The sequence below is a fragment of the Panthera pardus genome, unplaced genomic scaffold (genome assembly GCF_024362965.1).
Source record: "Panthera pardus isolate Hobbes unplaced genomic scaffold, ASM2436296v1 HiC_scaffold_3, whole genome shotgun sequence".
In the NCBI taxonomy this organism is placed as follows: domain Eukaryota; kingdom Metazoa; phylum Chordata; class Mammalia; order Carnivora; family Felidae; genus Panthera; species Panthera pardus.
The window spans coordinates 36,943,026-36,955,817 of record NW_026526876.1 but is presented as its reverse complement, the minus strand read 5'-3'; the positions used below and the strand labels follow the sequence as shown (position 1 = coordinate 36,955,817).

The window sequence follows — 12,792 nt, the reverse complement described above, 5'->3', positions numbered from 1 at the left end:
TTCCTTTGCTGGTGGAAGTGGACCAGGTCTCCCCTGAATGGAAGGGAGTAAAATTATTCACTTTGCTCATTGAATCAGGAGCATTCTGTCTTCTAAAAAGTGTGGCTCTTGTTATCCTTTGGAGCATAAACTGTCCGTTTATTAGATGTTGAGATGTGAGGTTCCAGCTACCACTCCAAATCTAGCCATTTCTAAAGTGGAACTGGTTTTTCCCAAGAAGTTATTTCTCTAATAACATGCTAGCAGTGGCCCCTACTGCCCTGTTGGTAAGCCAAATGCATACATGGTCTTTGTAGTGGTTCCTCAGCGTTGCGCACAGAAGAGAGCTAGGGCAGGGCATAAATGAGAAGAGGTGAGTGGGGGATCCCAAAATGGGGTGGGCACACCCTCAGGAAAGAAGGTAGAGTGGGGTGAGGAGAATAGGAAAGGGGGGGGGGACACTCATCCACAATTCAAGGACAGGTTACTTTGAGCCAGGTGACATGCCCTCTACAGAGCTGAGTCCTGCTGGCAGAGGGCTGCCCAGGAAGGTTGCTTGGGATCAGTGCCCAGGCGTGACGGAGGAAGTCACCGTCCCGCGCAGCGCTGGTTATCTGCTTGGCTTCAGCTGCGTCTCAGCTGGCTGCTCACACAGAAATCTGCAGATGCCACCCCGGTCCCTGACTGAACGCTCCTGCGGCCTCCGTGAGGCAGGCCAGGCACTGGTCTATTTCCATTTCTCCCTTCGACCCCATTTCACATCCTCCTGGCTCACTGTCCTCCCCACCCCTAAGGTGTTGCGAATATAAACAAATTCACAAGCATGCAGTTAACTTAATGTCCGATCAGACTGTCAGAGTCACGATCACCTCCCAAACTAAGCTACGAGAGAGGTGTCTAGGACTTGGTGGTGTGGATCTAAGGCCTCCACAGTCAGAAAGCTGAGGACTGCAGAGGGGCTCTGACTTCTGAGACAACTCCAAAAAGCTGTGCAAGTGGACTTAGACATTTTTTTTTTTTTTACCTTGAGTAGCAGTGGGTTTATTTTAGTTTAAAAATAAATGGGGGGGGAGAGGGAGGGACAAACAAACACCCGGTCTTTCAGAGCTTGGAAAGTAACTCTCACATGAATATGCTCTCCCACCACCTAAACATGTTTTTTAGGGGGGGCTGGCTGGCTCAATCGGTAGAGCACGTGACTCTCAATTTTACGGTTGTGAATTTGAGCCCCATGTCAGGGGTAGAGTTTACTTTTAAAATAAATAAATTTTAACTAAGTAACTAACTAAATAATAAAAAACATGCTTTAAAAAAAAATTGCTCTTTTTAAAGTAGGCTCTATGCCCAACGTGAGGCTTGAACTCATGACCCGGAGGACAAGAGTCACATGCTCTTCTGACTGAGCCAGACAGCCACCCCATAAAACCACAGTTTAGTTTCCTTAGCTAGAAAATGAGTATAGTACTTGCCCTGCCTTCCTCACTGGACACTGAGGTCAAGCCAGAGGATGCAAAGGAGACTTATTTTCATACAAGAAAACCTACCTCCCCCCCCCCCCCCCCCCCCACACACCCTTCCATCCACCAAACAAGATGAAAGCCATGAGCATGAGCACACTTATCCCGGGTAACAGGAGAGACCAGACTTGGGCCACAGAAGCAGCAGTCAGAAAAAAAGGTGACTACATCAGGCACAGAGCCCAGCTCAAATCTAAGTTCAAACGCAAAATACTTGAGTTCCACAAAAGCTGAGCTGAGTACAGCTGGGCCAGCCCCTCTCCCCAGGGGCTCCCCCCCCCCCCCCCCCCGCCCGTCTTCCCTACGGAGCTCGCCAGCCCTGGTAGCCGGCCCTTAGCACACGCAGGGACCGAGTAAAACGTGACAGGCCAATGGCACTGCCTGGATGGAGAGGAAACTGGTTTTGCTGTTTTCCTGGCAACTCCAGGCCCGCATCAGAAAATCTCTTCCCCTCCCTTCTTAGGACATCTCCCATGGCATACACTCAACTGTGCACAAGACGGTGCTGGGATGGCGCCTGGCCTTGGATTAACTGAGCTGCTGTTGTACGCACTGCTGGTAATGGATCATTAAAAAAGCCGGGAGTCAGAAAAATCGCATCCGTGTCTTTGAACGGCTCCTGCTGTCCCAGCAGCCTACCCTGCTGGCAGAACTAGCTGCTGAGCACCAACTCCAGGAAGAAAAGGAGCGAACAGAAGAAGGCCAACCCAGCTTGCTGTTTTTTGGCTGAGTAGGGAATTGACACAGACCACCTCCGGCTCCTGTCTGGAAGTTTCGAGATCAGAGAGCTTCAGGCACAGCTGGGTTCACAGCTGCACCATTTGGAGCATTGGACTCATTAATATTCATGAGTCATCCCCACCAATCGGCAGAGCGGATGCCATTAGCTTAGCATCTGTCGAGTTTTTGTGAGGGTTGCGTATGGAGTTTTTTTCCCCTTTTAAATGAACTTCTTTTGACATTTTGGATTTGCCTCTGTAGGTTTTCTAGCCTCGCCTTGCTCCGCTGCATCATATAAAGGAGAGACCCAGGGGAGGCGGGCAGGAAAGAGGGATGGGTCCCAGCCAGGGCTCTGCATCTGCCTGTTGACAAACTTTATTTCTCTTTCAGCACCTGGCACCTCAGACAGGCTGTGAGGACGGAAGCGGCAGCAGGTAAATTATCCCTAACAAGGTTCATGCCCACAAGTGCGAGAAAAGCCGGATCCTGGCTCTCCAGAAGACGACCCTTCCTTCAGCGGTGGACTAGCGCGGCACACACAGTGCCGGAGAGCTGCGGCCCCCGGCTCTGAACCGTTATTTCCACGCTGATAAATTCATGATTTATGAAAGCAACTACTGCCAGACCTCCCTCCCTCCTCCTCTGCTACAGCTTGTTAGACACGAATGGCAACAACCGTCTTAAATACTTGGAATTTTATTTCAGGCCAAAGCCCCTCAACTCTGAACTAAATGCCATGACAGTCCCACAGCACAGGCTGGTGTTAAAGGAGCCCGCAGACAGGGCTCGGTGGCCAGAGGAGGGGGGGGTGGGCGAGAGGAGAACCGCACACCCACACCCACACCCACACCTAAGCGCCACGCAATGCACACCGCCAGCGGCACTCGGCTCCTACCCGCTCGGCTCTCCACGGAGAGGAATTATGGCAGCAGGAGGGCAGAATGCCTCATTGTGTGAAGGCGTGTCGTTCCTCACCTCCATCCCCAGAGCCCTCTCTCCAGGCACAGACAAAGCCCTTGCGCCCCATTGGACTGAACATACGGCCTCCCTGCAACACAGCAACACAGCAGAGGGACACTGTGGTAGCTGAAGCCCCGGGGGCAGGAGGCTATTACTCAGGGAGAAGAGAAGGATTCAAAAAAGAAAGGAGCCCACGCTAACCGTGCAGAAAACACAGTCACATCTCTGCTTTGTAACCGGAAAAGAGAGCGACAGCGCAGGACCCAGGACAGCCTTTTCTAAAACAAAACCCCGAGCCGTTGCCTTTCCTCGGGCTGTGACCGACCGCTTCTCTTCCGCAGATGGCCATGAGCTATTTCATGAATCTCAGGCCCCACGCGGTGAGACAGAGGTCTCAAGATATGCGGGAAACCCCGGCGACAGAGGAGTCACAGCACTGTTCCGTTCCGTGGGATTAGTGAAGGAAGGCAAGCGAGGGGGTGGGAGAATCGACATTCACCCCCTGGTCCACCAAAGGAGGCAGGCAAGAGGCCAGCCTCCCAGAAACAAAGTGCTCCAAGGGCCGCAGCAAAAACACAGCCCCCGGGAATACAACTACGCAAGTGTTTCTGTTGGGTCAGTATTCAATAGGACAGCTTAAAATCTGCCACTTGCAGGTCCCCAAAACCAGTCACCTGAGGCAATGCTCTCGGGTCCATTAACGAACATCTAAAGAAACTCAGCTCCCAGGGGAGTAAATATACCACCCCCCACCCAGTGTTTCCGTGCAAAACCAACAGCCCGCGGGCCTTACGCCTACCTTACAACTGTACAGTGTTTAATCCTGCGGAGGAAGCCTGAGGAGCTATTGCGACCCGCCTCTGTGCAACCAACCTGAGCAGAGGCAACCGTAAGACACTAAGTGGCCCAACTGCCCACACCTACCCTGTGCCCGATCCCACCCCAGCAAGTCCCCTTGCCGCCTTGGAGCAGAACCCAGGGCTCAGACCAGAGCTCATTTCTCCACAACCGTTTCTAACTGCCCAGGGTCCAAAGGCACAGCATGGTCCCCTGCCATGGCCCTCCTCACTGGCTGAGGAGCAGATGTCCCCTCATCGGGTCTTGTAAAATCACAGCATGATGGCGAGGGGGAGGGTGGCAGAGGGGGGCTTTCCAAGGAAGGAGCTTCAGAGTCAACAACGGGAGCCCACACCTCGAAATGGTCCTTTTCTTCCCTGGGAGGTGGTGAGGGAGAGCTCCTCCTGCCCGATCGTGGAAGAAAGCAGCAACTGGGAAAGGACGGGACAGGAAAAAGAAGGGCATGAGCAGAGAAACAAAAATCAATAGATAAGCACAAGTGAACAAACAAACAAACGGTGGGCTGGCCATACAAATGGAGTATTATTTGGCCATAAAAAGGAATTAAACACTGAAACCCCCTACAATACGGATGCACCTTGAAAACGCGGAGTCGAAGAAGCCAAGCACAAAAGACCACACCTCGTATGACTCTGCTTGTGTGAGATGTTCAGAACAGACAAATCCACAGATGCAGAAAGTAAACTAGCGCTCATCAGGGGTTAGGAGTTTGGGAAAATGGGGAGTCCCTGCTAATGGGTCCAAGGTTTCTTTGGGGATGATAAAAATTGGGGTTCTAAAATGGACTATGGTGACTGACGGTTGCACAACTTTGTGAACAAATTAAAAACTACATTAACTGTAACATTAAAAGGATGACGTTTAAAATATGTAAATTATAACTCAATAAAGTTACTTTTTTTTATAAGATTTTATTTTTAAGTAATCTCTAAACCCAATGTGAGGCTTGATCTCACAAACTCAAGATCGAGAGTCACGCGCTCCACTGACTGAGCCAGCCAGGTGCCCCAAAATTGTTACTTGAACAGGGCGGGAGTGGGGGGGGGGGGGTGCCTGGGTGACTCAGTCAGTTGAGTGTCTAAATTCAACTCAGGTCATGATCTCGCAGCTCAGGAGTTCGAGCCCCACATCAGGCTCGCTGCTGTCGGCTCAGAGCCCACTTCGGATCCTCTGTCCTCCCTCTCTCTCTGCCCCTCCCCTGCTCATGCTCGCTCTCAAAAATAAAATAACCATTTAAAAAATTAATTACATAAAATGGCGGGGAGAGAAATAAAGAACAGAATGAGAAAGCCTTCTCTTCTTTTCCCCAAGTTTCAATAGGAGAGCCTGCTACCCAGGGACGAGGTAGCCCAGATGCTCAGACCCTAGCGCACAAGATGAGAAAACCATGCACAAGGGGAAGGAGGCCTCTTCTGAAAGGCTGCCAATGCCGTGACAGGACCTTCTCTATCCAACGGACACCTCACTGGCCCGGGCTACAGTAGTCCTAGCCCTCGGTGCCTCAGAAATGAGAGCTCCAGTACCTCTTAGGCTGGTCTCCTTTAGCCAGGTGAGAAGAACCCCGCCTCTCCTCCTGGACCCAGCCACAGTTTGACATAGCATAGTGAAGAATGGCGTCAGAAACCGTCATGGGGCTTCGGCCCTGGACACAGGCTTCGATCTCGGGCACCGAGAGCTGGCTTTGCAGGAAGAGGTGTAACTGGCTGTCTGACAGGAGGACCACACTCTGCAGGACCCTGGGGAAAACACAGGACGTACAACACAGCATCACCCTGAGCAGCTGCCCTCCCCAGCCCCACTTGCTGAAGAGCTTCCGGCTTGAGGGAGCACTGAAGGTATGGGGGTGCGAGAAAGGCATCTACCATAAATGTGCCTGTCTGTTCAAAGGGACCATCCTGCCTGGCCCCCTCCCCCTCCCCGCCCACCCGCACGAGGCAGGTGCTAGCCCACCACGCCCACTCACTTTTCCAGGAAGTGCTGCAGACCTTGCCGGCGCTTCTCAATGAACTCATCGGAGCTGCCAAAGAAGGTTGACTTCCCAGGAAGTTCAGGTACAGGGCTGTGGGGTCACATAATGTTGAACACCCAAGATGAGTGTGACATTAAAGACAGTCATTCCACCCCCTGAGCGAGGAAACCCCCTAAAAAGAGGCACAAATCAATACACATAGCTTTTAATAAGGTGGGGAGGGGGGCAAGGCTAATACCGACTGCGGGACATCCATGTGTCAGGCACCATCAGAGAAGTTAAGTAAATTTCCCGATGTCACACAGCTAGTAACCAGCAGAGTTGGTATTTGAATCACATCTATGACTTCAAAACTTCATTGCTGCTATACTACATTGTTTACAAAACCCACTCCCACCATCAGCTTTTAGGGTTTTTTTGTTTGTTTGTTTTTTAAGTGCATTATTTATTTTGAGAGAGGGGCAGAGAGAGAATCCCAAGCAGGCTCTGCACTGGAAGCATGGAGCCCGACACAGGGCTCGAACCCAAGAACCAAGAGATCATGACCTAAGCCAAAACCAAGAGCCACCTAACCAACTGAGCCATCCAGGCGCCCCTGTCAGCTCTTATTTTAAAAAGGAAAAGACTTGGGGTACCAGGGTGGCTCAGTCAGTTAAGTGTCCAACTTCGGCTCAGGTCATGATCTCATGGTTCGTGAGTTCGAGGCCCGCATCAGACTCTCTGCTATCAACACAAAAGCCTGCTTCAGATCCTTGTCCCCCTTCTGTCTCTGCCCTTCTCTCGCTCTCTCTCTCTCAAAAATAATAAATTTTTAAAAATAAATTAAATAGATAGATAGATAGATAGATAAATAAATAAATAAATAAATAAATAAATAAGAAGAAGAAGAAACCTGGACACGGAGATGTGGAGCCTGCTGGGTCCCTGCATGTAAATTAAGACCTACCTCCTCCAACCCAAGCAGGTCACATGCTTAGAATTTTCTAAAAGTAGTTGAGTTGTAGCAAGCCATCCACAAATTCTTTAAACCTCCCTAGCTTCTATTATGAACATATTTTTAAAAAAACAACAGGCCAGGGGCCCCTGGGTGGCTTAGTAGGGTAAGCATCCAACTTCGGCTCAGGTCAAGATCTCACAGCTCGTGAGTTCGAGTTCCACATCCGGCTCTGTGCTGACAGCTCGGAGCCCGGAGCCTGCTTCGGATTCTGTGTCTCCCTCTCTCCTCTGCCCTGTCCCCAACTCATACGCACGTGTGCGTGCGTACACTCTTGCTCTCTCTAAAATAAATAGACTTAAAAACAAAAAACAAAAAAAACAGGCCAGGCAATAGGATGCAGGATCCGTCAGAGGAAATCCCAACTGGCAACGAGGACCTGACCCATGACAGCGGCTTCATCAGTCCCACATGTTAACTAACCGGCTCGGGCACCCACAGGCCACCTGTCCCCAGAGCATTCTGTTCTAAACTGTCTCCAGTTTTAGGACTTATTTGGGATGGTGTAAGTGAGGAGTGAACAGTACTACTTTCCCTAAGGCCCTCAGTCTGTTATGTCTCTCAGAAAATTTCTCTGCACAAAAAAGAAAAAAAAATTAAGATTTTTTACAGGTCAAATGGACAGGAACACCACTGGTCACATTAAGTCCAGGTGCTAACAGGTTTCTGATAACCAGTGACACGCACACATAAAATGCTAGCAGTACACTTGTTTAGCCCTGGATGAATATGCATATAAAAAAAGAAAAATATTTTTGATATTTGTATGACTTTGTTAGGTCAAAATACTAGAAATAAGAACTCTGCCTTTACTTTTTCCACTGACTTGAAAACATAATTTAAGAACACATTTCTCAATTTCCTAAGTGCCTGACACGTTGCCAGGTTTGTTTGTTTTTTATTGTAAACTCTGGTTCTCACATAAGCACCAGTCTCAGATCCAAGAAAGAAGCAGAAGCAAACTCACACTAAACCAGCATTTCTCTGTAGCTGCTTTCTCAGCCACACGAACTCACGGTAGCGGCGACGCACACAGGACGTCTTGGCGGTAAAGGCCTTGCTGTTGGTCTACAGGAGGAAGTACGTGAAAAAGAAAAAAAACAGGTAGAAAAAGACCAAGTTTACATGAACTCCCCATGGTCCCTCTGACGGAGGATCCAAGCCATCAGGCCTGATCAAGGGCTCTGACCAGAGCAAGGTGCCACCAGGCAGCCAGAAAGCAACTCTCACCCATTATCTCAAGTTCATGCCCTTCCTCCCTCCTTTTCTTCTGTCTCCAGACTGTCAAAGTACCCACAAAAAGGTTCTGCCTCAGCACTAGCCCTCAGTGCTAGAGAGTGTTGATCCCAATGCAAAAGTGTGATGCACTTACGTGGAGAAATATCTTATAATCCACATAAGAATTCCAGGAGCCCTCATTCTGCACGCGGGGGTCCTGAACACGCACAGTGATCACCTCCTGGAGGTAAGAAAGGCTCCTTCAGCTTCGGCTCAGCCACACAGTAAGGCAACTTTGACAACACAGGTGGCCAGATTTTTCCAATCAGCACCAACTTTCATTCATTTATTCATTCAATTCAACAAGGATTTATTGACCACACCACTATGTGTCAGACTCGGGTCTAAGGCACTGGGGGCAGAACATGAACAAGAGACAAAAATCCTTGCCCTCGTGAATGTGACATTCAACCATATTCCAACGAATGGAAAAGGTCAAAATGGAGTCTCATTTCCCTGTATGGCTTTACTATGGATTTCCTTCTCCTGCCTTTATTTTGAGCTCATCAGCACCCCCGAGGTATTACTGTCAGTACAATACCACGGAGCAATGATTTGCATCTTTTCCCAAATCCCACCAAACTTTTACCCACCTGTTTCCTGGAGACCACACGCTTACCTCCTGCTCTTGGTTTTCCAACATCCTACAGCAAAAGCCCATTGGAAGAAAACATCTGACAAGGGACAGAAGACAGGGCAACAATCACGGTTAGTATGCCTCTGTTCTTATCACTCTTCACCAAGGCAAAACCCTGAAAATTCTTAATTGAACCCCTGGGAAAACCCAAGCAACTTTTTTCGTTCTCTTGTAAAACTTAAGAGGAAGCAAAAAAATCCCCCCCCCTCCGCCCCGTTAGCTCAGTGCCAAGCTAAAAACCCAGATGATTTGACTCCCTGTGCAGACCACTGCCAGAACCCTTAACTAGGCCACCTCCAGCCAAAGCAGGTTTGGGTCTGTGCAGTGTGCACCTCCAGCAGCCAGAACAGGCAAGTTCAGCTGTAAAACCTCTGCTTGAGGATTGCAGGTGACAGTAGTGTCTCACCGGCACACACTACACACCCTAGCAAGCGAGCCTAACACTGCCCCCTCCTGGCGGTTTAGAGGCAACCACGCCCCACAAACACCAAGGCTTTTAAAAGTCTCTCTTTGTCTTGCTAAGCCTACAGTCGCCTACCCAGAGGTAAATCATAGAGCTGGAGAGCTCCGGGAGCACCTGAGTGGGCTGCCCAGTGGCAACCTTCCTTTATCTAATCTATTCTCCGGAACCCAAGCCAATGGCTCCCAATCATTTCCTCTCTCGACATGCTATCCGGTTTGTACCTCTGCCCAAGCACCCCACAGCTGCACACAGGTCGGCTCGGGATGTTTTCCGCTCCTTTGTAAAGATTCATTAAAGCCTAAGCCCCTGATTTCCCCCAGTGTGGCAGTTTACATGTGCAGCGACATCGCCCACTCCGACAAGGGGACCATGAAGCCTACAGCACAGGGTTACTGGAGTCCAAAGGGGCCCATGATGTCACCTTCTGTTAAAATACAGCACTAATCTTGTTACTCCTAGAACCACTCCAACAGCATCCACCCTGGCTGCCGCCTCCACCCCCTTCTCCTCTCTTAAGAGCAGAACAATAAGGTTTAATTTCCCTTTCCAATTTACCTTGAAATGAAAACTGACTTCAGCCAATATGTACTGCCAACAAATGATCCAGGCTGGCTCCTGGGAAAACAAGACTATCTCTAAGCTCTCCCTCTCCTCCCCACCCCCCATGCCCATTCACACACCCACTCATTTTTACAGTCCTACAATTAATTTGAAACACATTCTCTTATTAGTTCTGCCTTACCATTAGAAGAGTGTGTAATGAGCTTCTTTGTATTTTATGTTTTGCTAACACAAGGCTAACGTTTCAAGAGAAGGGGAGCTCATTTACACCACGAAATTAGCAGAGCCAACAACTTTCCCAATTCTTTCCAGAATACCAGAAGATCTCTCCACCCTAGCCACCGCACACAGAGACAAAACTGCGTGGTATGTGACAGGATTGGGCTACACTGTTGAGCAAACCAGAGTTTTTGTGACCGTAATACCCTCTTCGTATTCTTGCCAACAATCTGATTTTTCCATCTGATGAAATCACCGTCACAAAGGGGTCCTGAACTGAAAGGAAATTCCAATTCCGTAACGCCCAAAGTATAACATCTCCGATACAAGCAGTCATATGCCTGTGACCGAAAAGAACAGACCGACTAGCTGTGAACAGTTAACCACCTCAGATTTTTAAAAAAATAATAAAATGTTCTCTTCTCTTTTCAGCCATTTGGTAAACTATCAGCACAGAAGCAGAGGGTTCAATATTCTGAAGTGTCTTTTTCACAAAAGTAATGATGGGAAAGATGAGGACAAGGAAATCATAGTCATTTATACACTCAGTGGGGCTCAACACATCCCCTGTGCCTTGAAAGGTTTGCCAAATTCAGGACCATAATTTAGTAATTAAATGGTCATCGTTCTGAGGCTCAAGTAGAGTTTGTATAGGGCCCTCCACCACCTCCAAGTGGAAGTCCCTCTCCTTTCCTTTGGGGCTAAAACCACTTAGAAACAAATAGCTATAAACTCGCTTAAAAAAAAAAAAATCCTAGCACCCCCCAAGAGGCTGTATACTTCAATCTAACTTTAAAGGGCACCAACAAAGTTTCGATTGTAACTTGCCCTTAAACACGCGAGACACTGGAACAAATACAAAAACCCAGACTCCAAATAATAATTTCTAGTAACTACTATTCTCCATCAGCTTCCTCCGCATAGATGCCACTCCTCACAAGGAAATGCTCAGTTCTGCCTGTGAAGGGGAAGGAGGAAGTTCTTTAACTTTGGCTCGTGATCTGGGAGATGGATCCAAGTCATCTAAATAAGGGTAAGTCAGCGATCCTCTCAGCTACAGCTACGTATGCATCCCACTCCGCACTAACTGCATTTCCTGGGTCCTTTCAGTCACATCCAAAGCTTCCTTTTCCTTCTCCATCTGTACCAGCACCAATATCTCCGGGAAGAATCCAGTTGTTTGCTTTATACAAAGCAGATTCCTTGTAAAGCTCTCCAGTGTCCTAACAATTCAAGGTAGTAATTCAAGGCTTTCCCACCATTTTAACCCCCATTTAAACTACTTCAAAAAGAGGTTAAAAACAAATTAAAAACACCTTAATCAAGTAGGTTAAGCATCTGACTCCTGATTTCAGTTCAGGTCATGCTCTCACAATTCCCGAGATCCAGCCAGGCGTCAGGCTCTGCGCTGATAGTGCGGACCCCGCTTAAGATTCTCTCTCTCTCCCACTCTCAAAATAAATGAAAAAACATTTATTTTACATCAGGTGATAAAAGTATATTGAGCCACCAAGACTCCTATCCCTTCTTACTCGTTCTTGAGCCCTTGGTGCCAGATGGCAACTCAAAAAGCTCTCCTGCCTAAACACCCACACGTGGTAGAGAATGCTCCCTTTTCTGACCAAGTTCTGTGTATTCCCAACCAAGCAGCTCCACTCCATCCTTCTGTCCATTTGTAATTTGCCACTCCTTACACATGGAAGGTAAATCACAAAGGCGACCACACTCTAGCAAGAACCGCCTCCATCCCCGTAAAATACTTGTCACTACTCCTACCCCTAGCCGTTTGGGTAATTGTCCCCAAACTCTTTTACTCTGACCACTCCCTCTCCATTCTTAATGAACTAGGAGCAAAAGGGCCCCATGACCCTTCTTCTCCTTTGGCGATTCAGTTTGGGGAGTGGAAAGCAAAGATGCTTTCTACTTTGAAAACAAATGGAAAAGCCGGGATTCCTTCCTTGGATCCGGAGCAAGCACCCGCCTTCATCCCGGGACGTGAGACAGCCTCTTCCCTAAAACGTCAAGCGAGAACCCCACCCCCAAGCGCCAGCCTGGACCCTCAAGCCTCACTGGAGAGCAGCGATCTGTCCCCGCGGTCCCGCCCACGACCCCTCACCTGAGAGCAGCACCCACTCCCCACAGCGACACCGCCAGCGCCGCACCATAGAGCCAGCCTCGGCTTCTCCTTCCGGGTAAGTGGCCGGTGCCCCGGTGCACGACGGGAGAAGGCTCCCGGCCACGCCAATCGCGGGTGCCCAGGACGCCCCGCCCCTGCAGGCCGGAGCTCTTAGTGGAGATTCCCGCTCCGGAGGCGGCGCGCTCGCTCCGCCCAGTCCCCGGCCAGAGTCCCGGCCCCCTGAGACTCACTCGGGACACTGGAGAGTGGACGCGGGTGAGGAGCGGTGAGTGGGCTCTGACGGCCAGTCCAGAGCCGTGTCCCGCTCGTCGTCGTCAGGCCCAGCCAGTCAGCGGCCAGGGGGCGTCATTAAAGGTCCGAAAGAGGGTCCCCGGACCGGGAGGTGTGAGGAGGTTGTCGCCTTCGTTTCTGTCGGGCCGAGGGCCATCTGGAGTGTGGGAGGGTCGGGGAAGAAAACGCCCACATTCCTGGAATGTCTCAAAGTCCCGAGAGCTTCCCCA

General features: G+C 49.6%; 1 protein-coding gene and 1 long non-coding RNA gene across 5 annotated transcripts; one reads left to right on the top strand and one right to left on the bottom strand.

Moving 5' to 3' along the window:
* The first annotated feature begins 1,797 nt into the window (after nucleotides 1–1,797).
* LOC128774170 (uncharacterized) lies at nucleotides 1,798–4,943 on the top strand. Its single transcript, XR_008418585.1, has 2 exons — nucleotides 1,798–2,054; nucleotides 2,607–4,943. It is a non-coding gene; the product is annotated as an uncharacterized LOC128774170 (long non-coding RNA).
* SNX11 (sorting nexin 11) lies at nucleotides 2,897–12,382 on the bottom strand. 4 transcript variants are annotated; one of them, XM_019415900.2, is made up of 8 exons: nucleotides 12,272–12,371; nucleotides 9,931–9,990; nucleotides 8,895–8,949; nucleotides 8,370–8,456; nucleotides 7,965–8,065; nucleotides 5,998–6,093; nucleotides 5,558–5,770; nucleotides 2,897–4,444 (listed from the first exon to the last, which is right to left on the bottom strand). In XM_019415900.2, exons 3-8 carry the CDS (start codon nucleotides 8,934–8,936, stop codon nucleotides 4,171–4,173), a joined length of 813 nt encoding a protein of 270 aa, XP_019271445.1. In that variant the 5' UTR covers nucleotides 8,937–8,949; nucleotides 9,931–9,990; nucleotides 12,272–12,371; the 3' UTR covers nucleotides 2,897–4,170. The 4 variants fall into 4 exon arrangements, with proteins under 4 accessions (XP_019271445.1, XP_053748302.1, XP_019271444.1 ...); XM_053892327.1 differs by lacking the exon at nucleotides 12,272–12,371 and adding an exon at nucleotides 10,362–10,862; XM_019415899.2 differs by lacking the exon at nucleotides 9,931–9,990 and having other exon boundaries at nucleotides 12,272–12,382.
* Nucleotides 12,383–12,792: the final 410 nt, after the last annotated feature.